A 27,875-nucleotide genomic window follows, 5' to 3' on the forward strand; every position below is an offset into this window, starting at 1 on the left:
TTTGGGGGGTTTTCTACCATGGAACATGTTGGCTGGAGAAATAATAAAATTGTGACTACAACAAAAGCCAAAAATGCTGTCCCTTAGGGATTTGGAGGCAGAGCTAAGAAAAAGCCCATGAATGGCTCATGAGAACGCCAAACTGGGTATAAGTAGTTTTGAGTGCTCTTTCATGATTTCCACCAGGGTAATAGTGGAGCATCCTCACAAAATCAGAGTTTTTACAAAATGTCTTTCCTTACAAGACAAGTAATTTTGTGTTCCCCTTTTATAGGCTTTATTTAACTTGGCTCCTTGAGTGCCAGCTAGCAGTTTGGAAAGTAGTCAAAAGGTTCCTGCAGATTTTTTTAGTTCAAATCAGTTCAGTATCAGAAGTTTGATCAGGCCATTGTTATCCAAAACAGCACTGGGACACTGGAATTGTCATTTCAGAGCAGATCAGTAGTCCATCTAGTCCAAGTTTTCTGTGTATGACAGTAGTCAGTACTAGAGCCTTCACAGGAGGAGGCAAGAAACCTCCTAGTGAGCAATTTTGGAATAACCTTTTCAAAAGGGAAGCTTCTTCTAAGCTTCCTCAGTTAGAGGTTGCCTTGAATCACACAAATTCATATCCCATATTTACTTTATTCTTATAATTGTCCGATCCCTCAGGACTTTTGCTCTTTCTTCGGTCATCATATATAGTAGCCCAATGTCTGTGACTCTGTAATGCTGAAATGCTGGCTGTTCCCTCTTGAGAGGCGCTGTTGCCTCCTATCGTGGCCCTCGGCTGAATTCTGTGACGCTCAGCTGGGCCGCCACGCGGGAGCAAGCAACACAAGCGGCCGTTTGGGGGCTGTGCTCCCCTTGTAGCATCCCCGTGCTGCATTGGGAGCGCGGGGAGCAAATGGCTGCTTGCTTCCGCGCAGCGGCCTGGCTGAGCAGTGCAGAAGTCAGCCGAGCGCCACGGCAGGAGGCGAAGGGGAGCGGGGCGGTGATGTGCATCTTGACAGTGGCTCCAGGCCCCGCCCCCTGGCTGTGAACAGACCCTGGCCCGGGGCGAGGGCAGAGAAGGGAGGGGGAGGTAGAGGTGGAGGACAACTGGGAGGCTGCAGGATCAGTGCTGGGGGGCAGCTGGAGCTCATAGGCAGCAAGCGGCGCAAACAGCTGTTTGGGCTCCGCGCTCCCCATGCAGGAGGAGAAGAGAAAGAGAGAGGGAGAGGCAGGAGGGGGAAGGAGAATAGAAAGAGAGTGAGAGGCAGGAAGGGGAGGAGAGAGAGAGAGAGAGGCAGGAGATGGAGGAGAGCTGAGAGAGGCGGGGGGAGGCAGTAGGAGGAGGGGAGAGGGAGAGAGAGATGGAGAGAGAGACCGGAGGCTCAGGAGAGAAGACCAAGATAGAAAGGGAATAGGACGTGGAGGAGAGACCTGAAAATCCCGTTTTATGACGGGTTAATTGGCTAGTTATCTTATAGTGGGCTGCAGGTGTGTATTTGTCCTTTATTCATCTCAGCGCCTGAGGAAAGTGTGATGTGCCAATCTAAGGGGGAAATATTTCCAAAGATGAGTTGACAAGGTCCCCATTCTCAGGGAGGTCCAGGATGACTTATGCACATCATCATTACCCGAATGGTGCTGAAGTTCACATCAAGCAAATGACCTATCTCTGTCAGATTCTCAGATTTATGTAAATCCTTCCAAAATTAGGTGCAGCATTGTTTTATTGAATCTCTGAGATGAAAATTGGTATCTTTTTCAGGCCCCCTTCCTTTCAAGCAATGACTGTCTTTAGTCTTACTAAATTCTAGGCTAGTAACAAGGATAGTGAAGGGTAGGTATATTTGCTGATAGGCTTTGAAATCATTTGGTCTAAGGTGAGGTGAGTTATAAGTAGAGTTGTACCAAATTTAGTCCTTTGGACAGCAGGGGCTGCTGGCAGGGAGCCCATCTCTGAAGGCAGAGCACCATTACCAGCAGTGTAGAAGTAAGGGTGGCATGGTATGGTAGGGTCTCCTTTATATCAGTGCTGCTGCCTTTGAAGTTGGGCACTCAGTCAGCGATTGCTATTTTTTGGCTGCCCACCTCTGAAGGAAGCAGTGCAGAAGTACGGTATGGTATTGCCACTCTGGCTGTGTCTAAACTACATCCCTTTTCTCGAAAAAGGGGATGTAAATTAGACACTTCAAAATTGCAAATGAAGCCAGGATTTAAATTTCCCGTGCTTCATTTGCATAATGGTGACTGCCGCTTTTTTTTGAAAAGGGGCTTTTTGAAAGAAAAAAGGCTGTTTCGACGGGGATCATTCAAAAATAAAACCCTTTTTCAAAAGACCCCGTACTCCTGAAAAAATGAGTACAGGATCTTTCGAAAGAGAGTTTTATTTTCGAACGATCCCCGTCGAAACAGCCTTTTTTCTTTCAAAAAGCCCCTTTTTGAAAAAAAGCCATGGCCGCCATTATGCAAATGAAGCACGGGAAATTTAAATCCCAGCTTCATCTGCAATTTCGAAGCGTCTAATTTATATCTCTTTTTTGAGAAGAGGGATGTAGTTTAGACACAGCCTCCTGGCAGTACTGGAAGTCTTGTACTTTTATTGCCTGTATACAACCCAAAAGTCATAATAGGGCCATGAAGGCAGGAATAGAATTGGTGAAGACAACCATGGATGTCCATACCAATCTTGGGTAATAGCGCTGGAACAGTGTCCTTACTGTTCCTGTAAATTTGTTCTGATGATTGCTGGTTCGGTGAAGAATGCTATGAGGGAAATCATCTCTCCCCTCATTGTCGTCCTCCTCATTAGAAAGAGGAGGGGCAGATCTATTTCTTGGCACATTTAACAGTACTGAATTTACTGACACTTTATCAGTACTGAGAATAAGTGATTCTGGTGCTGCAATACCTAAGTCCTCATGTTAGAGAAATTGCTGAATTCCAAGTTATCTTGGTAATGAAGATGGCATCTTCAGGAACTGTTGTGGTACCAGAAATTGTTGCTGTGTTGGGAGGATAGGCAGTGAGGGTGTCTGTACCAAAAGTGGTGAAGTAGACTTTGGTATTGCTGATTTTGAGCAATGGGCTAGAAGTGAAACTCTGTGAGGTTCCTAAGGACATTTTTGAGGAAACAGAGGTGGCCCTAAATCAGGAGGCCACTCCTGCAACTAATACCTGCTCCTCTCCAGATGAAAACATTAATACCTCTGTTGCCTACAATAGCAGATGATTTTAACAGGAGCTGTTTAAAAGAATCATAGAATCATAGAATAATAGGACTGGAAGGGACCTCGAGAGGTCATCGAGTCCAGCCCCCCGCCCTCAAGACAGGACCAAGCTCCGTCTACACCATCCCTGACAAACGTCTATCTAACCTGTTCTTAAATATCTCCAGAGAGGGAGATTCCACCACCTCTCTTGGCAATTTATTCCAATATTTGACCACCCTGACAGTTAGGAATTTTTTCCTAATGTCCAATCTAAACCTCCCCTGCTGCACTTTAAGCCCATTACTCCTTGTCCTGTCCTCAGAAACCAAGAGGAACAAATTTTTTCCTTCCTCCTTGTGACACCCTTGTAGATATTTGAAAACAGCTATCATGTCCCCCCTTAATCTTCTTTTTTCCAAACTAAACAAGCCCAGTTCATGAAGCCTGGCTTCATAGGTCATGTTCTCTAAACCTTTAATCATTCTTGTTGCTCTTCTCTGTACCCTTTCCAATTTCTCCACATCTTTCTTGAAATGTGGCGCCCAGAACTGGACACAGTACTCCAGCTGAGGCCTAACTAGTGCAGAGTAGAGCGGCAGAATGACTTCACGAGTTTTGCTTACAACACACCTGTTGATACAACCTAGAATCATATTTGCTTTTTTTGCAACAGCATCACACTGTTGACTTATATTCAACTTGTGGTCCACTATGACCCCTAGATCCCTTTCTGCCATGCTCCTTCCTAGACAGTCGCTTCCCATCTTGTATGTATGGAACTGATTGTTCCTTCCTAAGTGGAGCACTTTGCATTTCTCTTTATTAAACCTCATCCTGTTTACCTCTGACCATTTCTCTAACTTGCTAAGGTCATTTTGAATTATGTCCCTATCCTCCAAAGAAGTTGCAAACCCACCCAGTTTGGTATCATCTGCAAACTTAATAAGCGTACTCTCTATCCCAATATCTACATCATTGATGAAGATATTGAACAGTACGGGTCCCAAAACAGACCCTTGAGGAACTCCACTTGTTATCCCTTTCCAGCAGTGTTTAGAACCGTTAACAACTCTCTGACTACGGTTATCCAGCCAATTATGCACCCACCTTATCGTGGCCCTATCTAAGTTATATTTGCCTAGTTTATCAATAAGAATATCATGCGAGACCGTATCAAATGCCTTACTAAAGTCTAGGTATATGACATCCACCGCTTCTCCCTTATCCACAAGGCTCGTTATCCTATCAAAGAAAGCTATCAGATTAGTTTGGCATGACTTGTTCTTCACAAACCCATGCTGGCTATTCCCTATCACTTTATTACCTTCCAAGTGTTTGCATATGATTTCCTTAATTACCTGCTCCATTATCTTCCCTGGGACAGACGTTAAACTGACCGGTCTGTAGTTTCCTGGGTTGTTCTTATTCCCCTTTTTATAGATGGGCACAATATTTTCCCTTTTCCAGTCTTCTGGAATCTCCCCGTATGCCATGATTTTTCAAAAATCATAGCTAAAGGCTCAGATACCTCCTCTATCAGCTCTTTGAGTATCCTGGGATGCATTTCATCAGGACCTGGTGACTTGCTGACATCTAACTTTCCTAAGTGATTTTTAACTTGTTCTTTGTGTATCCTATCTTCTAAACTTACCCTCTCTCTGCTTGTATTCACTACGTTAGGCACACCTCCAGACTTCTCGGTGAAGACCGAAACAAAGAAGTCATTGAGCATCTCCGCCATTTCCAGGTTTCCTGTTACTGCTTCTCCCTCCTCACTAAGCAGTGGGCCTACCCTGTCCTTGGTCTTCCTCTTGCTTTTAATGTATTTATAAAAGGTCTTCTTGTTTCCCTTTATGCCTGTAGCTAGTTTGATCTCATTTTCTGCCTTTGCCTTTCTAATCTTGCCCCTGCATTCCCGTGTTGCTTGCCTATATTCATCCTTTGTTATTTGTCCTAGTTTCCATTTTTTATACAACTCCTTTTTTATTTTGAGATCATGCAAGATCTTCTTGTTAAGCCAAGCTGGTCTTTTGCCATATTTTCTATCTTTCCTACACAGCGGAATTGTTTGCTTTTGGGCCCTTAACAACGTCCCTTTGAAATACTTCCACAACTCTCCTCAGTTGTTTTTCCCTTCAGTCTTGCTTCCCATGGGACCTTACCTACAAGTTCTCTGAGCTTATCAAAATCTGCCTTCCTGAAATCCATTACCTCAATTGTGCTGGTCTCCCTTCTACCTTTCCTTAAGATCATGAACTCTATTATTTCATGATCACTGTCCCGTATACTGTCTTCCACTTTCAAGTTCTCAACTAGTTCCTCCCTATTTCTTAAAACCAAATCCAGAATAGCTTCTCTGGTAGCTTTTTCAACCTTCTGAAACAGAAAGTTGTCTCCAATGCAGTCCAGAAACTTATTGGATAGCCTGTGTCCCGCTGTGTTAGTTTCCCAACATATGTCTGGATAGTTGAAGTCCCCCATCACCACCAAATCTATAAAGAATTGCAGACATGTTTCAAATCCTCCTGGAAGGTTGCTGAGTCACAATGAAAGTTGGTGGACATATTACTCTTGTCAACATCCTTCTAAATTGCCCTTCCCATAAATAAGGCACTCATGAATCCTGGCAAGGCCATCTGGAAAACACCTGCAATTGTTCCCCCTACTTGTAAAAGAGCAGATAAGAAGTACTATATCCCATTGAAGGATGTAGAATTTCTATTTTCACACTTCAGCCAAACTTATTAGTGGTAGAGGTGGTCAGCAAGCAGGGTAAGCAACACCATTTGTGGACTACCCTGTAAGGTAAAGCGTGGTGGAAAAAATTGGATCTTTTTGGTCACAAGGCCTATTTGTAAGCAACATTGCAGTTCAAAATAGCATACTATAAAGATTTGATGGCAAAAACAAATTACACAAATTACTCTGAACTGTCAGAATGTAATGATTTAATCCATGATGACAAAAAGAGCAGTTTGTTAGTCATCACTGAAAACCATCTCCTGGCAGGACAGCTCTGTGGACATCCCTTAAATTCATCAGACATGGAGGCAAGGTACCTACATTTTTCTAGAGTGAGAAGATGACTTGCTCAGAAAAGGTAAAAGAAGTATTGCTAAACAGCAGACAGTGCCACTGCACTCTCTTAAGCTATCTCCAAAAATTGAAAAGATTCCATGCATAGTGCTGAAATAAACAAAACAGAGATGCCACCTCTGCTCTATCATTAGACCTGGATTACATATTTGAATTAAAGAAAATTAGGTATTTCACTGAGAATACACCTTGCAGCCAACACAACCTTTCATCATAAAGTGGATAGATTTTCTGTCTTGGCCCATTGAATTACACAACAATTCTTGCAAGGTGTTTGGTAACTCTGTCCTGAACTCAGAGTGCCAATACCTCCATGGGATCTTAGTTTAGTACTTCATTCTCTTACCAGACCTCCATTTGAAAACTTAGATGTAATAGTGAACATGTAACCATCAATAAAAATGGCCGTCTTTGTTACCGTCACATACACAAGATGTGTAGCAGATCTTGGGGCTCTCCTGGCATAACCCCCAAACATGAACTTTTTAAAAAATAAGGTTACTCTAAGACCACATCCTACATTTCTTCATGAAGTACCCTATTTGTTTAACCAATTCATTCATCTTCCCACATTCTTCCCTAAATATCATAAGAAGTGGCACTTCAGATGTCAGAAGTGCACTAGCCTTATCTTAGATGGACTAAAGCATTTAAAAGGCACTTAAACTTTGTCAAGTAAGGAGAGAGAAACTAATGGAGAATCTGTATCTAAGCAAGACTGTCTAAATGGAAGCTTCAGGGGGTAGCCGAGTTAGTCTGTACAGGATAAACTTAACACAACAAATGGTCTGGTAGCACTTTATAGACTTAACAAAACATGTAAATGGTATCATGAGCTTTCAAGGGCATAGCCCGCTTCTTCAGATAAGACTCCGGTTATCTGAAGAAGTGGGCTGTGCCCACGAAAGCTCATTATATCATCTGCATGTTTTGTTAGTCTATAAAGTGCTACTAGACCATTTGTTGTTTTTTAAGTTTGTCTAAATGGAGTTCAGAGTGCATTCATCTCTACTACTGCCAACACAAACTGCAACCCCTATCGGGGGTTAGAACATGTTCTTCCAGGTTACTCTGGACCTCAGTAGCCTTCCTTAATAATGTGCCTATTATAAACATAAGTTAAAGCAATCACTTAGGCGTCAGATCTCACTTAGGCGTCAGATCACACATTTGTTCAGCGCTACACAATTGAGCAAGACTCTATATACAGTATTTTATTAGGACTCATGATCCTATCAGCGATCACAGATTACACTCAGAAGCCCCTCCAAAGCCCCTCCTTTTCCACTTAGTAATGGGGATGTAAGCGACTAATCCACTAGTCAAATATCCGATAACCAAAAGCTTATTGGCTAGTCGACACACTGGTCAACTAGTTGCTCCCCCTGCTTGCTGCCTCTGTCAGAAAGAAGGGGGGGGGGGGAGGAGAAAAGAGTGCTGTGGAGAGCTGGCCTAAAAGCCAGTTGCTTCCAGCTCCATGGGAGGGGGAAGGGAACCAGCTACGGCATTCCATCCTTGAAATGTACAAGAGTCAATGATGAAAATGCTTTCAGGTGGTAGCAGATGAGCCTTATAATATGAAGTTATAGGAAAATAATCTTACATGTGAGATGTTCGTGAATGAGATTTCCAAACACTACTTGTACCATCTCAGTTTCAGATCACTAATGGAAGTACTAATGTCTACATTCAGATGGCACTGCAGTCCTTTACATCTGTTTCAGGGTATTTAGATGCTGATCCTTCAGGAAGGGGCCAGTCTAAAACTAGGAAGCACAAATCCAGATCTTGCAGGTGCAATTCCTTGGTGTCTTCTTGGGAAGAGGGACAATATTCACATTTAGAATAGGAACCACAGGAGATAGAAAAGCAGGAAGAGGTCTTCAAGTTAGAATTCTTCAAATCTATTATATCCCTAACTTAAAGATATGGCAATACTTACAAGTGGAGACTTTGTTCATATCTATGCTGCAATAATACACCCACAGCTATGTGGCTATACAATTTGGGCTAAGGCTCTTGAGACCGTGCAATATGGAGATGGTTCTGGAGCCCAGGTTCCAGCCGAAATGGAATACCCTTCCAATGATTGTGCACACAGTGCATGCACACCTTTTGGAATGGGCATGAGCAACACATGTTGACGGACAAGAGTTACAAGAAACTAAGTAGCAGTTTTTTCTCTGATCTTCTCAGTATCATTTAGTTCAACTTGATTGCCCTTCCTTCAGTCCACAAAGATATTATTTATTGTAGTGAAACCTGTCTCCATGGCAGTCTCTTCAGTATAGCTGGTCTGGTTTTGCCTACATAGATTTATGTAGGGTGAGAGTCCATTCTTTGGACCTTGTAATTAAGATCAAGGAAATTTTTGGTAAGTCAAGATAAATCTTCCTTTTGAGAAAGTTCCTTTTGAGAAGGTCAGTAGCTCCAGGGTATATTGAATGAATGTTAAATTCCTTATGCATGTGTTTTCACTGAGTTGCTGTTCACTAGCATTTGACTTTCTTGACCCTTGTTCTCAAGTTGATGGTTTGTGATGGTTTGTGAAATGTACTTTTTTAACACTACAACAGAAGAAAGTCTAAGTGGTGCTAGAACTTTATTCATAAATAGAACACTAATCTGAAGTTTTACTGAAAATCATTAGTACTTAAGTATATATTATTCTAATATAATTTTCATGTTCTTATAGAACCATTCTCATGATCATATATTAGATGCTGGAGACTCAAGAAAGCAACAGGCAAACCAGCACAATTACCGTACCAGATACGCATTAGAAGAAACTGCCAGGCCTGCTGAAGAGTTAGAAAATGGAAACAGTTCTTCAGATGTAAGACTCTGATTCAGTAGGCTATGTTAAATTATTTACATTGTCATGCTAAATATTGTTACTCAAGTTCAAAAGCAAACATTTTTATAGCTGATTCCTTTGTGTGTTTAAATTGGGTATATTGATTTAACTTTTCATAAGGTATTCAGGGAATAACAAATGCACTGGCGATTTTTCAGTTATTCCTACAAATTTAATTATAAAAATTGGAAAAGTGTTGTAATTCATATAAAGTATTTGCAGATATAGATATATGGAATGCCTATTCTCAGAAGAAATATAAATTACACTTGCAAATGCTACTTCAAATGTAACCTGTATATCATTCCCTGCAGCGTATACAGGCAGTCCCTGGGTTACGTGGATCCGACTTATGTCGGATCCGTAGTTACGAACGGGGCTTTTCTCGCCCCGGAGGATGCGGGCGGCGGGACGGCCCAGACGTGCCGTGGTCCCGCTGCCTGCGTCCTCCAGGGCGAGAAAAGCTGCTCTGCTTCTCCCTGGTCTGCTGGGGAGGAGGGAGACTAGGGAGACGCGGAGCAAAGCCGTGGAGGAGGTGGGCGTCTGGGCGGTCCTGCCGCCCGCGTCTCCCTGGTCAGCTGGGGGGGGGGGGGCGCATCTAGTGCGTCCGCTCCCCCCCCAGCAGACCAGGCTTTTCTCGCCGACACCTGGGGTAGAGCAGCTGGGGCGCTGCCGGGTTGGTCCCGCAGCGCCACTCCTCGGCGCTACTGGACCAACCCGGCAGCACCCCAGCTACTCTGCCCCAGGCGTCCTCAAGTCAGCCGCTGGTGAAACTGATCAGCGGCTGATTCCAGGAAGCCCGGGGCAGAGCAACGCTGCCTCAGGCTTCCTGTAGTCAGCCGCTGGTCAGTTTCAGCAGCGGCTGAATCTGGACGCCAGTTCCAACTTACATACAAATTAAACTTAAGAACAAACCTACAGTCCCTATCTTGTACATAACCCGGGGACTGCCTGTAGTGGATCAAATTGGGTCAACATCTGTATTTTAAATAATGCCCAGAGATTAAAACATTGATAAACACAAAAGCTATTAATGTTAAGGATTTCAGTATACATTTCAGCCTATACAGATCAAAAACTTTTTTTCTATATTGCATTTTAGAAGGTAAAATAAAAGAAGAACACGTTAAAAATCACCTAGAAAAGTTAGATGCCTGCACGTCACCAGGGCCTGATGACATGCCCATCCTAGTATACTCAAGCAGCTGATAGAAGAGGTATCTGAGCCTCTAGCTATCATCTTTGGAAAATCATGGGAGACAGGAGAGATTCCAGAGGACTGGAAAAAGGGCAAATATAGTGCCCATCTATAAAAAGGGAAATAAGAACAACCCAGGAAACTACAGATCAGTTAGTTGAACTTCTGTGCCAGGAAAGATAATGGAGCAAGTAATTAAGGAAATCATCTGTAAACACTTGGAAAGTGGCAAGGTGATAGGGAACAGCCGGAATGGATTTGTAAAGAACAAATGTCAAACCAATCTGATAGCTTTCTTTAATAGGATAATGAGTCTTGTGGATAAGGGAGAAGCGGTGGATGTGGTATAGCTAGACATTAATAAGGTGTTTGATACGGTCTCGCATGATATTCTTATCAATAAACTAGGCAAATACAACTTAGATGGGGCTACTATGAGGTAGGTGCGTAACTGGCTGGATAACCATACTCAGAGAGTAGTTATTAATGGTTCACAATTCTGCTGGAAAGGTGTAACTAGTGGGGTTCCGCAGGGATCTGTTTTGGGACCGGCTCTGTTCAATATCTTAATCAACGATTTAGATATTGGTATAGAAAGTACGCTTATAAAGTTTGCAGATGATACCAAGCTGGGAGGGGTCTTGACTAATCTGCAGGATAGGGTCATAATTCAAAATGATCTGGACAAATTGGAGAAATGAGGTAAATAGGATGAAGTTTAATAAAGACAAAAGCAATGTGCTCCACTTAGGAAGGAATAATCAGTTTCATACATACAGAATGGGAAGCGACTGTCTAGGAAGGAGTACGGCAGAAAGGGATCTAGGTGTTATAGTGGACCACAAGTTGAATACGAGTCAGCAGTGTGATGCCATTGCAAAGAAAGCAAACATGGTTCTGGGATGCATTAACAGGTGTGTTGTGAGCAAGACATGAGAAGTCGTCATTCTGCTCTACTCTGCGCTGGTTAGGCCTCAATTGGAGTATTGTGTTCAGTTCTGGGCACTGCATTTCAAGAAAGACGTAGAGAAATTGGAGAGGGTCCAGAGAAGAGCAACGAGAATGATTAAAGGTCTAGAGGACATGACCTGTGACGGAAGGCTGAAGGAATTAGGTTTGTTTAGTTTAGAAAAGAGAAGATTAAGGGGGGACATGATAGCAGTTTTCAGATATCTAAAAGGATGTCACAAGGAGGAGGGAGAAAACTTGTTCATCTTCACCTTTGAGGATAAAACAGGAAGCAATGGGCTTAAATTGCAGCAAAGGAGGTTTAGGTTGGACATTAGGAAAAAGTTCCTAACTGTCAGGGTAGTCAAATACTGGAATAAATTGCCCAGGGAGGTTGTGGAATCTCCATCTGTGGAGATATTTAAAAGTAGGTTAGATAAATGTCTATCAGGGATGGTCTAGACAATTTTTGGTCCTGCAATGAGGGCAGGGGACTGGACTCGATGACCTCTCGTGGTCCCTTCCAGTCCTAGTATTCTATGATTCTATGAATTTACAAGTTTAGCAAGATTTATATGGAAGGAAAGAAGTGTGAATATCAGGTTTACAGTTTTATGAAGTATACAGAAATGAAATTGCAAAAATGCAGGTGGAATCATATTACACAAATTTCATAATAAAATAAAATGAGAGAAATCTGAATAAAATATGTAAGTGGGATAAGCTTTAATAAGGGTACAATTAATGATTTATAGCCAGATGATGTAATTTCTATGATTTCTATTATAAAATATTTTACTTTCAGTAAGATTTAAATGGGAAAAAAACCCAATTAAAATACATATTTAAATCCATGCTGTTTAAAATTGTAACTGCATGTAAACATTTATATTTCACTTTGGCAAAGCATATACCTCTTCCATATATATGTCTAAATATATTCCCTAAAAATGTAGGTTTAGATTTTTGTGTGCGCACAAACTTCATGTGCCTAACCTGTGCTCTCAAATCCAGATTTAGATATATGTAAATTATGTGTGTAAAGACTTTCAAAAATAAGTCTGATGGTCTGATAAGTCTAGGTACAAAAAGCTGATTGTTTAGAAAGACACATGAAATTGAGGGGAAATTATTAGTATAGAGCTGCCTATTGATCTTGAGTGTTTAAATTTAATCCTGACTCTGTTGTATGATATAGATAAGAATTAGACCAAGTTCTTGCACAGATTCAGAGACAAACAACCTGAGTATTAGCACGTGAGTTTTACGTGTCATAATAAAAATCTTTCAACATACCTAGGTAGCTAACCAGGAACAAGTGTTAGGAATTAAGGAAAGTCTACTCATAGTTTTCCAACAGAAGAGAAAGCTACTTTGCTTGTGATAACATAAATCAGGGGTGGACCAAGCTGTGGCTCCAGAGCCACATGTGGCTCTTCAGAAGATAATATGCAGCTCCTTGTACAGGTACCAAATCCAGGGCTGGAGCTACAGGTGCCAACTTTCCACTGGGATGAAGGGTACTCACTGTTCAACCCTTAGCTCTAGGCCCTTTCCCCTTAGGATCCTGCCACTTCCTACCCTCTCCAGTGGCTCCCTCTGAGAAAGAACTGATCACAGTGGGCAGGAGTTAAAGGAGGAGGCGGCACTGACCGGTGGGGCTGCCAGTGGGCGGGAAGTGCTAAGAGTGGTGGTGGGGAGGTGATCAGGGCTGGTGATATATAACCAGGGCTCGCCAAGCGGCGGTGAGCCCTGCTTGTCAGCTGCGTGGAACCGCATGCTGCGCATGCACCGGCCACGCTGCCATGCCGGGCTAAAATCTACTCACCACAGGCGAGTAGATTGCCTTAATTGTCGAGCCCTGCATATAATTATTGCTTTTTGGCAATGTGCATTGGTGAATTTTGGCTCCTTCTTAAGTTTAGGCTGGTCACTCCTCACATAAAAGATTAAAAGAGAAGTATTGTGGAAGGGGAAGGGTAGACAAGTGTTGCAAAATAAATGATATTCTGATTAATTGAACTAGTGAAACGGCATTTGCACGCTGCCTTATTTTGTATTATTGTGCCCCCAAATTGTTCTGGAGGGGTCCACCTTTGGAGAAAGAGTTGATTAGATAACACCATGGTAGGTTATATTTTAAGAACCAAGATATATGGAGATAAAACTGAACATTCAACTGTGGGTCACTTTGTTAGTGCTGCAGTTGATTAGACCAGTATTGCTTTTGTCTTAGACTTCCCTTGATTTTTGATAAACACTTCAAGATGATCTCTGAAAGGCATCTGGGTAACAATGGCACCCTTTTACAGAGTTCATTTTGTAAATATTAGTCATACCAACTTCAGTGACAGAAATAAAGGCTTTTGACTCATTACAACTGCAGATTCAATGCAGTGATGGGACATAAATCTGGATTTTATTTTTTCTCTAATTATTAACAAATTCCAGTTACAGATTTTAAATCTCATCTATTACATCTGTGCATTACCCCTGAATACAAAGAAGTTGCACTAATGTAACTTAGGACAGAATGTGGCCTGCACAAGCTTTATTTCTGGTAGCGCGTGGGAATGAAAGTATCACGTAGTCTTACAAAACCCCTTATGGGGATGTACATATCTGACTTAAAAAAAAAAAAAGTCTTGTTAATTCACTATATTTGAATTGAAAATTGATTCAACAAACACTAAACTCCATAATACATTTTATAGCTATTTCATAATAGAAACAGACTAAAAACGAGATGAATATCTGTATGTGTGCTTTAACTTAGTCTTGTTCTTCATCCTTGAAATTTGAGCTACATAATTATGATACAGCACTTAGAATTGGTACTTTAATAGATTTAAATCTTTTTTTTAAAACTATTTTTACTCACATTCTAGTTTAAGTAGGGATATAAAGACTGCCCAGAACAATCATTTTGTTTAATTGCTTAACCACTGGTGGTGGGTGGCAGGAGGTGACTCAGCCCCCACTTGCTGTACCTGGGGACGCTCAGGCAAATTAATCCAAATTAACCCAAGGTGTGGATTTAAAGTAGATTAGCTGCTCTCCATTAAAGCCTTTGTGGACAGTCGTATTCAGAATTCAAGTGGTGGAATTCACTGAGTTAAGATAAACTAAATTATGAGTGTGTTCACTCAGAGGTTTAATACATTTTAACAAATCCACTTTAAAATAACCTTTTTTAATTCAGAAATACTGTCTTGATTGTTCCAAGATAAAGAAACCCTCAGTGACTTCTGAAGGTCACAGCAAGTCAGTAGCAGAACCCACAGTTATAGGTTTATTGTGCTCTAGACTGGTCCTCCATACATTATACATTTGTTGTTGTTACCTTATTTAAATAGCAGATAATTCTTCTAAACCACCTTAAACTTGAATTTAATGGTTGACTTAAAAGCCCCTGGTAGGCTTCTAATGGAAATGTTCACAGACTTTGAATTACAATGGCACTGTCAAATATGAAGTGTATCATAGTTTTCAGTTTAACACGACAAATTAAACAGCTAACATTTTCTTGTTAGGAAGGAGAAGCAGTTGTGGCTAGTGGTGGAACATCAGAAGATGAAGAGAAAGCATGGCACAGTGATGGCAGTTCTAGGTAAGTGACATAATATAGTACTACATTTAAGGATTGTGTCCACCTCTCTGCATGTTGTATTCGCATTAATGAGCATTGTGCACATAAGGAAAGAAAATATTTAAGAACTTAAAAATATGAAAACAGTCTCACAGATTTTGAGTGTTAAACAAATTCAGAGGAACTTGTTAAACTTAATTGTTCTAGAAATGTTACTTAACATTTTTGGGGCTGATGGCGGGGGGCGGGATACAATTTCAAGAGGAATTAAATTAATCCAAAGTAGCATTTGGAGATGTGACAAGGTGAAAAGGAACTTCAGGAACATAGAAAGATACTTAGTTTTCAGGTAAAGCTTTTGGCAATTCCTTGAAAACTGCCTGCTTTCTCTCTCTATTCTGACACTAAACCATAATGCGGCCAGTCTTGGGAGCAGCTCAGATATATTGATTGTCAGGTGTAGGCAGTAGTCAACTGGTCAAAGTTGCTTTACTGAGCTGTGCAACTATGAAATGAGAAATAGGGACTCTGCTCCATAGCAGGCAGCTTTCAAATGGTTAGGGAAATGAACAGGAAGTAGTTAGCAGAAGAGATGAGCCAAAAAGCAAGAGAACAAAATAGTTTCAGCCAAAAAACAAGGAGAAAAAGAGAGAAGACAAAAAAGGATAACAAAAGAAAATATAAATACCAGTTTATATGAGAAAAGGTGGGTGAGTTAAAATCTTTAATTGGACCAATCTCTGTTGGTGAGAGAAACAAGCTTTTGATTTATACAGATCTCTTCTTCAGGTCTTCGAAAGGAACTGCCAACATCATAGGAGAATACCGGGTGGAACAAATTGTTTAGCATAAATATTTAGCACAGATTGTAAAGGCATTATTTAAGGTAGTGGCCTGTTAATACCACTGTAGTCATTGGACAAAAAAGGTTGGGTTTAAGTCCCCAGGTGTTCTGCAGCTTTTCTTTGAGGACAAGGGTAGATACTTCAGCTATTAAATGATCGCTTTGTGAAAAATGTTCACCCACACTGGTTTTGGTTGGTTTTGATGTGGTTTTGTCTTACCATTTCCTTGTGTGTGTTCATTTGAGACTTTAGTGATTGGTGTCACCCATATTATTGTTGTTGGGGCATTTAGTGCACTGGATGAAGTATATCAAATATTGTGACAGATACAGATTTTGAAAGGTGTGTTAGGTGGGGTCTTGATCCTTGTAGCAGTGGAGATATGTCTGCAGGTTTTTCATGTGATGTTTTGGCTGTGTCTGGTGTATATCTTGGAGTAGTTGGCTTCTGGTCATGAGCTCGGAGAGTTTGGGATTATTTTGAAGGCCTAAAATGGAGTTAAGGAAAGATTTCTTTCATGTTGGGGTCCCCATTGAGTACGGGTTTTAGGTTGTTTGATGAGTATGGGTTCCTGTATGAAATGGTAGATGACAGCTAAGTTTGTGTAGTTGCGGGGAGGGGTATTTCTTCATTGAAGTAGGTTCTCCCGAGCATTTGGGGGACGTCTTGAATGGTGTAGTCTACTTCTCTGGTGGAGTGTCTTTGTTTGGTGAAGGGGGATTTAAGCATGTTAAAGTGTATATCCCAGACTTTCTCCTTGCATATTCTGTGGTATTTGAGGGCCTGGCTGTACATAATTGATTTCTTGGTGTGTTTAGTAATCTGTGCTTTTCATATATATATGATTGTTGAAGCTATTTGTGGTGTTTAGAGTGAGTGTGTGTGTGTGTGTTCTTCAGAGTGCTAAATGGACAGGTGGTGTTTGCTGAAGTTGTGGTAGAAATTTGTGACAGGGTGTCACGGGGCCGCCTGTCCGGGCTGCCGCCCCTCCTGTTGCCCCTAGGCTGCGCTCAGTTTAACACTTGACTCTGGGTCACCGGGCGGAGTGGGGGGTCCGGGCCCGCCCTCTCTCCGGACCCCAACCCAGGGCCCTGACACTGAGAGGTGCCCTCTCAGTGGTAGCAGGGGGGGTCGGTACCCCAAAACGCCCCTGCTCTCGGGTTACACAGCCCGCCCTGGGTCTTGCTCCACTCCGCCGACCCTCACTGCTCCGGGTACCCGCCTGTCCCTGCGGGCCCCCCGCTGCCTCGGCTGCCTCCTTGCCTGGCTCCCGTGGCTTGTTCCTCCCTCGCTCGGGCCCCTCCTCCGGCTGGCTTGGCTGCCGCAGGTCTCACCCCCGCTGCCGTTGGCTCCTGCTCCGCCGCCGCTGGCTCCTGCTCCGCTGCCGCTGGCTCCTGCCCCGCTGCCGCTGGCTCCTGCTCAGTCGGGTCCGCTGGCCCCGCCGGTTCCGCCCCCCTTCCCCTGGCCTCCCCGGCTCCTTTTATCCCCCCTCCCCTTGCCGTCCCTGGCGTTGCCCTCCCGACGTCATCACCGGCGCGCCCCGGCGCCGCGTGATGACGTGTCCCTCCGCCCCCGCTCGGGCCTGCCGCGCTGATTGCCGGCTCCGCGGCGGCCCCATCTGCCTCGCTCGAGTGGCGGGGTTGCTCCACCCCGTCACACACCTCCCCCCTTTGCAAAGTTCCTACACCCCCGGTTGCTCGTCACCCGGCAACCGTGAGAGGCAGTCTGCATTCTCATTGTCCTTGCCGGGTCTGTGTTTGACTTCGAAACGAAAAGGTTGTAAACTTAAATACCACCGCATTATCCGCGCGTTATTGTCCTTCATGGTCTGCATCCACTTCAGGGGTTCGTGGTCCGTCACCAGCGTGAAGGCGTTGCCTGTAAGGAAATAGCGCAGAGAGTCTATGGCCCATTTGACGGCTAACGCTTCCTTTTCAATCACTGCGTAGTTTTTTTCCCTAGGGAACAGCTTGCGGCTCAGGTAGGCTACGGGGTACTCCGTGCCCTCTTCCTCCTGCGCGAGGACCGCTCCGAGCCCCACTTCGGAGGCATCGGTTTGTAATATGAACGGTTTTTCGAAATCAGGTGGCCGCAACACTGGCCCTGACATCAGGCACTGGCGGAGCGCCTCAAAGGCCCGCACCCCTTGGGGCGTCCACACCACCCTTTGAGGGCGATCTTTCTTTGTAAGGTCTGTTAGCGGGGCCGCCAGTGAGGCAAAGTGGTTTATAAACCGCCGGTAATACCCCGCGAGGCCTAAAAACTGGCGGACTTGTCGCTTGGTGTGGGGTCGGGGGTAGTCTCTAATGGCTTGTACCTTGTCCAGCAGTGGTTTTAACCGCCCCCTCCCCACCGTGTATCCCAGGTACGATACTTCCCTGTTTCCGAATTGGCACTTCTTGGGGTTTGCCGTGAGTCCTGCTCGTTGGAGCGCCCGCAGGACAGCTTCCAGCTGTTGCAGATGGTCCTCCCAGGTCCTACTAAAGACGACAATGTCGTCTATATATGCCGTGGCGTATTCGCGGTGGTCTTCTAATATCTCGTCCATCATCCGCTGGAATGTAGCTGCCGCGCCGTGCAGCCCGAATGGCATGGTGACGAATTGGAAAAGCCCAAACGGGGTAGCGAACGCTGTCTTCTCTCGGGCTGCCGGTGCTAAGGGTATTTGCCAATACCCCTTTGTGAGGTCGATTGTCGACAAATACTCTGCCTGCCCCAACCGTTCCAGCAGCTCGTCTACTCTGGGCATGGGGTACGCGTCAAACTTAGACACGGCGTTCAGCTTACGGAAGTCAATGCAGAAACGTGTCGCTCCGTCTTTTTTTGGCACTAGCACGATGGGGCTCCGCCACTCACTCCGCGATTTCTCCACTACTCCCCACCGTGTCATGTCCTGCAGTTCCCTTTGGACTGTGTCCCACAACTTCCGGGGGATGGGGCGCACTGGGTCTCGAACCTTTTTCCCCGGCTCCGTGGTGATTTCGTGTTGTACTAGGCTCGTTCTCCCAGGTCGGCTCGTTAGGCTGGCCGCTGCCCGTTGCAACACTGCCCGTAGTTGGCCCTGCTGAACCTGATTTAGCTCCCTCCCCACAGGGCTAGCTGCCCAGGTGACCTCTTCCTCGCCCCAAGGCCCAAACTCGATCTCTGTACTCAAGGCCTCTGCTAGGGGCTCTTCCCGTGGTACCCACCGTTTTAATAGGTTAATGTGGTACACCTGGCTTTGACGGTGCCTACCCCCCACTTGGACTTCATAGTCTACCTCTCCAATCTTTTTAATGACCCGGTACGGCCCTTGCCACTTGGCCAACAGCTTGGACTCTCCTGCTGGCAGCAGCACCAAGACCGGGTCACCCGGACTGAGGGTCCTCGGCCGTGTCCCCCTATCGTAGTGGCGGGCTTGGGTTTCTTGAGCTTTCTCCAGGTTTTCCCGTGCCCACCTCCCTATGGTCCTCATACGGTCCCGTAGCTTAATTACGTATTGGACGGCCCCCAGTGCGGAGGACGTCTGTTCCTCCCACCCTTCCCGCACTAAGTCTAGTATACCCCGCGGCCGCCGGCCGTACAATAGTTCAAACGGCGAGAACCCCACCGATGACTGTGGTACCTCCCGTACCGCGAAGAGCAGGGGCGGTAGCAGCTTGTCCCAATCGTGTGGATCATCCTCCACCAATCGCCGTAGCATCGCCTTCAAAGTTTGATTAAATCGCTCGACGAGGCCGTCCGTCTGGGGGTGGTAGGCTGCGGTGCGGATCTTCTTCACCTGCAGCCAGTTGCATAGCTCCTTCATTAGCCGCGACACCAGATTCGTGCCCTGGTCGGTCAAAATCTCCTTTGGGAGTCCAACACGGGCGAACATCTTTACGAGCTCGTCGGCTATCGCGGCTGCAGTGGTCTTGCGTAGGGGCACGGCCTCCGGATAACGCGTCGCGTAGTCAACTACAACCAAAATGTACTGATGCCCCCTCCGGGTGCGCTCCAGGGGTCCTATCAGGTCCATGCCTATTCGCTCAAAGGGTTCCGATACCAGCGGCATGGGCACTAGGGCGACTCGGGGTACCCGGGCCCCAGAGGTCCGTTGGCATTGCGGGCACGACCGGCAGAAATCCTTAATGTTCTGGTACACCCCTGGCCAATAAAACCTCTGGAGCACCCGTTGCTGCGTTTTCTCAGTCCCCAGGTGCCCTGCCCAATGATTGTTATGGGCCATCTCCATCACCCGCCACCGATACGCCTTCGGCACGACCAATTGGGTTGCCCCATCTCCTAGCCCCGGGACCCGATACAGCCGATCCCCCTGGATCTTGAAATATGGGCCTTGCCCGGGCCTCTGCTCGGCCTCTTCGCCCTCCCCCGGGGTGCTCAGTGCGTTCTCCCACGCGTGCTGTAGCGTCGGGTCTTCCCGCTGTAGGACTAGAAAGTCACCCTTATCGACCTCTAGGGCTGCCAATGACTCTCCCTTCCCCGGTTCCTGCGGGGGCAGTGGCCCCGCGTCCTCCTCCTGGGTGGCCCATGCCTCGTGCGTGCCTCCCTGGTCGCGGGGGTCCCATTCCCCCAGGAGCCGCCGCAGTCCGGGCCAGTCTCTGCCCAGTAACACGGGGCAGGGTAGCCGGGGTGTTATTGCTACTCGCAGATCCCCGCCCTGTTGCCCGTCGTGTATCTTCACCCAGGTCGTGGGGTACGACCTAGTGTCCCCATGCACGCATTTAATCCACACCGGGGTTCGGGTGCGCACCCCTTTCCCTAGCGCGTCTCGCCGCACTAGCGTCTGCCCGCACCCCGAGTCCAGTACGGCCTCCACTGCCTCCCCATTTAGGCGTACCTGCCCTGTTATACGGGCCCGGCTTACCTCCGATCGCGGCCCTCTCTGGGGTTTGGGCTGTCCGAACGTGCAGTCCATCATGGGGCATTCCCGGCGGAAGTGGCCCTCCTGGCCGCACTGGAAGCACGTCGGTTTTACTTGGGGGCCCGATGCTTCTTCCGTGCCCCTTTCGGCCCCGGTCCGTGCTTCCACTCTCTCGCGGTGCTCGGCCCCGCGCCACACTGGGGCTAATCGCCGTTCCGGCCCTCGGGTTGGGGGGCTTCTGGCCCTGGGCCCTGTGTTGCCCCGCCCTTCCTTCCCTCTGGGGCTGGGGTCTCCCCGACCCACCGGGTTGGTCACGGACCCTATCTTGCCGTGTCCTACTGGTGCCTCGGCCGCCATGAAGTGCTCCATGAGCGTCACGGCTTCTTCCATAGTCCCGGGCAGGTGTCGGCGTACCCATTGCTGGCCCTCCGCGGGGAGCACCTGCAAGTACTGCTCAAGTACCACCAGGTCCGCCACCTGGGCTGCTGTCTTATTAGATGGCTCCAGCCACCGCAGCCCGGCTTCCCGGATCCGTTGGGCGACCGCTCGGGGGCGCTCCCCCGCTCCGTACTTTGCTGCTCGAAACCGCTGCCTGTACGTCTCTGGGGAAATGCCCATCTGGTCGAGGATCGCCTCCTTAACCTTGTAATAGCACAACGCGTCGCGGTCCGATAAGCTTCGGTAGGCGAGCTGCGCCGGGCCGGATAGGTAGGGGGCGAGTATCGTAGCCCAGTGCTCCTGGGGCCAACGGGCCGCTATGGCCACCCGCTCGAACGTCACTAGGAACGCTTCGGTATCGTCCTCCTCCCCCAATTTGGCGAGCCTGATGGGTAATCGTACTGGGCCCGTCATGTCCTCCTCCCCCTCGTCGGTGGGTCCCGCCGGCCTTGTCCCATCCCTCAGCTCCCGAACTAGCTGTTTCTGCTGCTCCCTAAATTCGGCTGTCAGTTGCCGCAATGCCTCTGTCTGTTGGCTCTGTAATTGACGCTGGCTATCCACCAGCCACTCCACGACTTTGTCCCCATCCATGGTGCCTCAACCTATTTGGGGTGGCAATGGAAATGGAAGAGGGGGAAGGGACCAAGACCGAAAGAAAAACGAGGCCCCTCTCCTCCTGTGCCCTCCGTTACAGGGCCGCCACTGCCCACATTCTCCACCACGTGTCACGGGGCCGCCTGTCCGGGCTGCCGCCCCTCCTGTTGCCCCTAGGCTGCGCTCAGTTTAACACTTGACTCTGGGTCACCGGGCGGAGTGGGGGGTCCGGGCCCGCCCTCTCTCCGGACCCCAACCCAGGGCCCTGACACTGAGAGGTGCCCTCTCAGTGGTAGCAGGGGGGGTCGGTACCCCAAAACGCCCCTGCTCTCGGGTTACACAGCCCGCCCTGGGTCTTGCTCCACTCCGCCGACCCTCACTGCTCCGGGTACCCGCCTGTCCCTGCGGGCCCCCCGCTGCCTCGGCTGCCTCCTTGCCTGGCTCCCGTGGCTTGTTCCTCCCTCGCTCGGGCCCCTCCTCCGGCTGGCTTGGCTGCCGCAGGTCTCACCCCCGCTGCCGTTGGCTCCTGCTCCGCCGCCGCTGGCTCCTGCTCCGCTGCCGCTGGCTCCTGCCCCGCTGCCGCTGGCTCCTGCTCAGTCGGGTCCGCTGGCCCCGCCGGTTCCGCCCCCCTTCCCCTGGCCTCCCCGGCTCCTTTTATCCCCCCTCCCCTTGCCGTCCCTGGCGTTGCCCTCCCGACGTCATCACCGGCGCGCCCCGGCGCCGCGTGATGACGTGTCCCTCCGCCCCCGCTCGGGCCTGCCGCGCTGATTGCCGGCTCCGCGGCGGCCCCATCTGCCTCGCTCGAGTGGCGGGGTTGCTCCACCCCGTCACACAGGGTTTAAGCTATCTGTACAGAGGATGAAAATACCATTGGTGTATTTCAGGTACAGTAATTCCTCATTTAACACTATAGATATGTTTCAGAAAATGATCGTGTTAAGTGAAAATGTGTTATGCGGGGTAAATTTTCCCATTGAAAATAATGGAAAAGGTGGAGGTTGTGTTTCAAGCGGTGGTGTCTGTTGGGACTGGGACGTAAGGTTGGGGGAGAAAGAGGACTGGGTTACAGTAGGGAGGGGAGGTGTTTGGCTCTGGGGAAAGGAAGGAGAGGAGAGAAGAGAAGAGGGGGATTGGGTTGGGAGTATGCCCCTGTGACAGGTCTGCCAGGACCTGCACTGCGTCCGGTGAGGGGGGAATGGCGCAGCGAGCAGTGAACCCGCCACTTTTCAGGGAGACGGGGAGCTCCACGCAGCTGCCGGTGATGGGCCGGCTGGGGAAACCCAGTCGCCAGCCTCCAAGCGGGTGCGGAGGAGAGGGGGCAGGGCGTCTGGCGAGGGGGAGTCAGCGGGTAACGGCTCTGCGAGCATCGAGTCCTCTGCCACTTTTCAGGGAGACGGGAACCCCACGCAGCCGCTGGGAACAAGCTGGCTGGAGAAATTGTGTTATTCTGGGAATGGTCGTGTAATTCAAAAAACGTACCCTAAAAAAAAAAATTGTGCTATCGCGAAAACCTGTTGAGGCACGTGTTAAATGAGGAATTACTGTATATCATTCGTTTCAGCTCTCCTAATTGACCCATGAAGAAGTTAGCATATTGGGCTATTGTTACGGTTTGGACAAAGTGTTGACTGTAAAATTGTTATGGGTGAGGATGGAATGGATGAAATTGATGAGTTTGACAATGTGTATGGAGTAGATATCTTAGGGTTGTCAGGTTTCTTGTAAATATTTGAGGCAGAGAGCTATGCCATCATTGTGAGGGACAGTGACGTACAGGGAAGTTATAAGATATTATTTCACCCACCTTTTCTCTCTAATATGCTGGGACCAACACAGCTACAACACACTGCAAAATACAGTTTATACAGCGTAAACCGTATTGTAAGATGGGCACAATATATATCTGCCTGTTCATCACCAAGAGACTGAAGTCAGAAAAGGCTGAGAACAACCGTTCTAAGGAAATGTATTAAATTTTAACTGTTTACCTAATGTAGGATTTGATTTCTGATACTCAAAATTACTATTAAGTAAAGTTGAAATAGGAAAATAAAAAAAATTCTGCCCGGTCAAGTTTACTAGATTGAAGGGAGATTTTCTGGAAAGAAAAAAGGCAAAACAAGAGTCTTCCACTGGTTTTTTTGTTTGTTTTTGATTTTTGTTTGTTTTTAAAAGGAGGAAATGCACCCAGAAACTAGATAGGGAATTTAACATCAGTTGTGAAGGAAATAGAAATGCCATCTAAATGGATGTGGACAGTTCATACCAAGAAATACCATTTGATTTAAGATAATCTGTGTATATTAAGGAGGAATGGGAGATCATTGTTAAAATGCTTGTGTGTGGAAATACTGCTGCTCACTATGCTAGAAGAATTGAATTAGATTTTCAACAAATAATGTAAAGAATCAAGATTGCAAAATAATGGTGGTGGCTGTGGTGTATACTGCAGCTGTTGATTGTATTATAGCATTACCTAGAAATCCCGATAAAAGTGTGGAGCCTCATAATACTAGGCTCTAGAACAGACATGGGTAATCTTTTTTGGGTCAGAGGCCAACCGAACAAAGAGTCAGTTGGGGGCAGCACATAAGTGAGAAGCAATAAATAAATAAATAAATAAACCCACACCCTCACTGATATGGCCCCTGACTGAGAAGGAGAAAGACACTCCCCATATACTTCTCGCACACCAGAGCCTGGGGGACCCAGCCTAATAGAAGTAAATGGTAGGACCACCATGATCTTGTTGTTCTTCTTGGAGTGATGTCCCTGTGGGTGCTCTACTATTGGTGTTGGGCTCATCCTGCTGTCACAGATTGGAGACTTTTCCAGCAGTATTTGGTTGAGCCGCACATGCACGGCAGGGGCACGCGCCATTCGTGCCTTTGGAGTTTGTGCGCACGGCCCAACTTGCCTCAGTTTCTTCATATTCCCCTTGGTTACAGACGGACCTTGATCCCTCTCCTCCTCTTAACATACCTGTAGATAAGAATTGTGTTTGAGTGAGTTAGTTAAAAGTTTTTGTTTCCTATTGTTTATATCTATAATTGCTAGCCAAAAAAAAGAGATTTTCTTTCCTCATCTAAATAGGCCGTTAGCACCTCTAAGAGGCAATGGGCTAAAGGGTGATCTGACAACAACATTTCATTTAAAAAAAAATGCACTCATAGACTTGAGACTGGTGAGACAGAGCCAAGTCCAGTTAAACAAAAAAAAGTGAGTTTCATGGACACAAGAGATGCTCGGTTCACCAGAATGTAAGAAATGCGACAAGTGTTGTGACCTGATGCCCGCTTCGGATGGCCACAGGTGTTATATTCAGTACTTGGGAGAGGTGCACGTCCCGCAGAAATGAATGCTTTCCTGCAGCCTCATAGCCAGAGTGTGCAAGAATAGGGAGCTTAGGCTGCGGATGCTATTATTTGATAAGGCCCTTGAGCCTCCAAACAACCAAGGAGGGGAGTACTCAGCAGGCAACTCCCAGTAAACAAAAGAAATCAGTGAGCTCCCCCTCTCCTGCTAAACCACCGCAAAAAAGAGTCTTCCCGACATGTTCCTTGCCTCCCAGACTCCGCACCGGAGAGAAGCCAGGCACCTCCGTCACCTGGCACCCCATACCTCTTTGGTCACAGAACTGAACCACAGACTGCACAGCCTTCTGCACTGGCACCTGCAGCACTGAGAGCTGATGATGTCTGGAAACTGGGTAAACTGCTGGCACCGTCTGCACCTCAGGTGCTGAGCACTACCTCGACACCGATAAAGGCAAGGGCAAAATTGGCTAGGCCCCTGCCTTGCTCGCTGAGCCTGAAACAGGAGCCCTCATCATCGGCACCGATGTGTCTTCCACCAGCACCGCATTCATTGGTATCGCAGGAATCCTCACTTAGCCGGCACCATCCTGCACATAAACACGACTACGAAGCACTGGTACCAATCTCAAGACCACGCTCGAGATCACCGCACAATGACTTGCAGAGACAAGCCTCTTGTTCTCTATTACCACCTCCACATTCTCCCTGTTCACCTACACTATTCCACAATGAAGATGACCGTGGGAGTGTTTTTTCTTCCTAACATTCCTCCCCGGCAAGACTGAACACTCCTTATGACATCCATTGCTCATGACATTCTCACCATCCTCCATAGTACCCAGACTGATCCTGTCACCCTCAGTGCCCTACATGCTGGTCCCCATGCTGCCCCTGGACACCATCAACTCTTGCCCATAGATTGGCACCAGCCTCTCCTCCTCATAGTCTGCTTTATCCATCAGAGTACTTGGAGACCGAGGAAGGGCAGATTGATGACGTCAACCATGACCAGTGAGGCCCTTCCCCAACTGATAAATTGTCATCTTCACTTGCTGAGGCTGTTATCCCAGATGAAACACCTTCGACTGATGACCTGAAACAATTTCAGGATCTTTTCAAGAGAGTTGCTACCAGTCAAGAGGTCACTCTGTCAGAGCTTCCAGAGGAACAGTAGAGGCTTCTAAAGAACCTGCAAACATCTGCAAAAGCAAGAATCGTGCTTCTGATTGACAGAGCTATCAGGGAAGCAACTATTGGCGTGTGGCAAACTCCAGCATCAGCCCTGCCTACCACCAAGTGGGATGACAGAAAATATTTCATGCCCTCAAAGAGCATGGACTTTTTATTCCTGCACCCACAACCTACCTCTTTGGTCGTAGATGCTGCAAACCAAAGATTTAAGAACCCACAGTACAAGCCCTCTACCCACAAGAAATAGCATAAACATCTCAACTTGTGTCGTAGGAAGATATACTCTTCCTCCCCTGTTCAGTTTTGCCTAGCAAATTAGCAAGTAGCATGGTGTAATCACAAATTTGATAGCTATGCCAATTTGACTGACCTAATGCAGCATCTTCCTGATGACAAGCAACCTATCCTGAAGTCCATGGTCCAGGAAAGGTATACCATATCTCGCACAGCACTGCAGATGGCATTGGATGCTGATACAGTGGCAAGAGCAACAGCTACATCAGTAGTAATGAGACATACCTCCTGGCTATAGGTGACAGGAGACCCAAAAATGTTGCAAACCAAAGTTGAGGACCCGCTGTTTGATAAGGACAAACTTTTTGTGGCAAGTACCAATGAGGTTTTTTTCTCAAGTAAGGATTCCCTTACCACGCTGCATGCTCTTGGAATGTACGCACTCCCTTACCGCAGAAAACGTTATGCTCCATACCACAGGCAGAGAGATTTCTCATATGCTAGACAGCAGCAATGACCCTTTGACCAGTATCATGCCAGAGGTAGAAACCAATGTCGACAAGCCCCTACCACCCATTCGTCCAGTCAACAGGCCCCCAGACAGCAGGTTTGAGGCTTTGGTCAGGGGCCTACATGACCTCTCCATTCCACCAGTGCCTCACATAATGATTTTTCATCACTGTTCGTACCTTTTGTACAACCGATGGGAAGCAATTACTACAGACCATTGGGTTTTAGAAATCATAAAATATGTTACATCAGTTCCATCAACTCCCTCTTTCCTCCCCCCTCCCGCCCACTATTCTTCTTCTGGGTCTCTCTCAAGAAGCTATTGTACAGCAGAAAGTGGAACATCTCCTACACATAGGAGCTTTGGAGAAAGTGCCAGAGCGATACCACAGCAGGGATTTTTACTAAAATAATTTCCTCACACAGACAAGAATGGGTGGTTGGAGACCCGTACTCGATCTCCATATGTTAAACAAATACCTCCAAAAGCAATGGTTCAAAATGATTACACTTGTGTCCATCATTTCGGCACTGGCAAAGGAGACTAGTTTTCAGCCCTTGACCTGCAAGACTCTTACTTCCATATAACAATACATCCAGCGCACTCTTTCTCTGTTTTACGGTCGCTTCAGAACACCTTCAGTACTGTGTTGGGCCTTTTGGTCTTTCCTCTACCCCCAAAGTCTTTTCGAAAACTCTGGCTGTGGTTACGACACATCTGTGTTGTAAGGGCATTATGATTTTTTCTTATCTACATGACTGCCTCATACAAGCAACACAAGATGTACTCCTTTTTTTCCTATGAGCCTTTTCGAATCTCTCTGCCTCATCATAAACGAGCAAAAATCCACCTTGCATCCCACACAATCACTGGAGTTCATAGGTGCTATTCTGGATTCTACCAGGGCACGAGCATATCTTCCTACCTAGTGCTTCAAAGCCATAAAAAGCCTGCTTTTGATTATGATGGTCAGTCCCACAGTCACAGTTCTAACCTGCATCTGCCTCATGGGCCATATGGCTGCTACCACATATG

At 46.8% G+C, this 27,875-nt stretch overlaps 1 protein-coding gene across 1 annotated transcript in view; it reads left to right on the top strand.

The window, feature by feature from the left end:
* Positions 1 to 27,875, top strand: part of PHIP (PHIP subunit of CUL4-Ring ligase complex) — a 308,497-nt gene that overhangs the window by 177,961 nt on the left and 102,661 nt on the right. The window contains exons 21-22 of the mRNA XM_075923789.2: positions 8,971 to 9,111; positions 14,812 to 14,888. Of these exons, the coding sequence (XP_075779904.2) occupies positions 8,971 to 9,111; positions 14,812 to 14,888 (218 nt within the window). The remainder of the gene's footprint in view (positions 1 to 8,970; positions 9,112 to 14,811; positions 14,889 to 27,875) is intronic.

This window comes from Pelodiscus sinensis, chromosome 3 (genome assembly GCF_052426305.1).
Source record: "Pelodiscus sinensis isolate ZL-2025 chromosome 3, ASM5242630v1, whole genome shotgun sequence".
In the NCBI taxonomy this organism is placed as follows: domain Eukaryota; kingdom Metazoa; phylum Chordata; order Testudines; family Trionychidae; genus Pelodiscus; species Pelodiscus sinensis.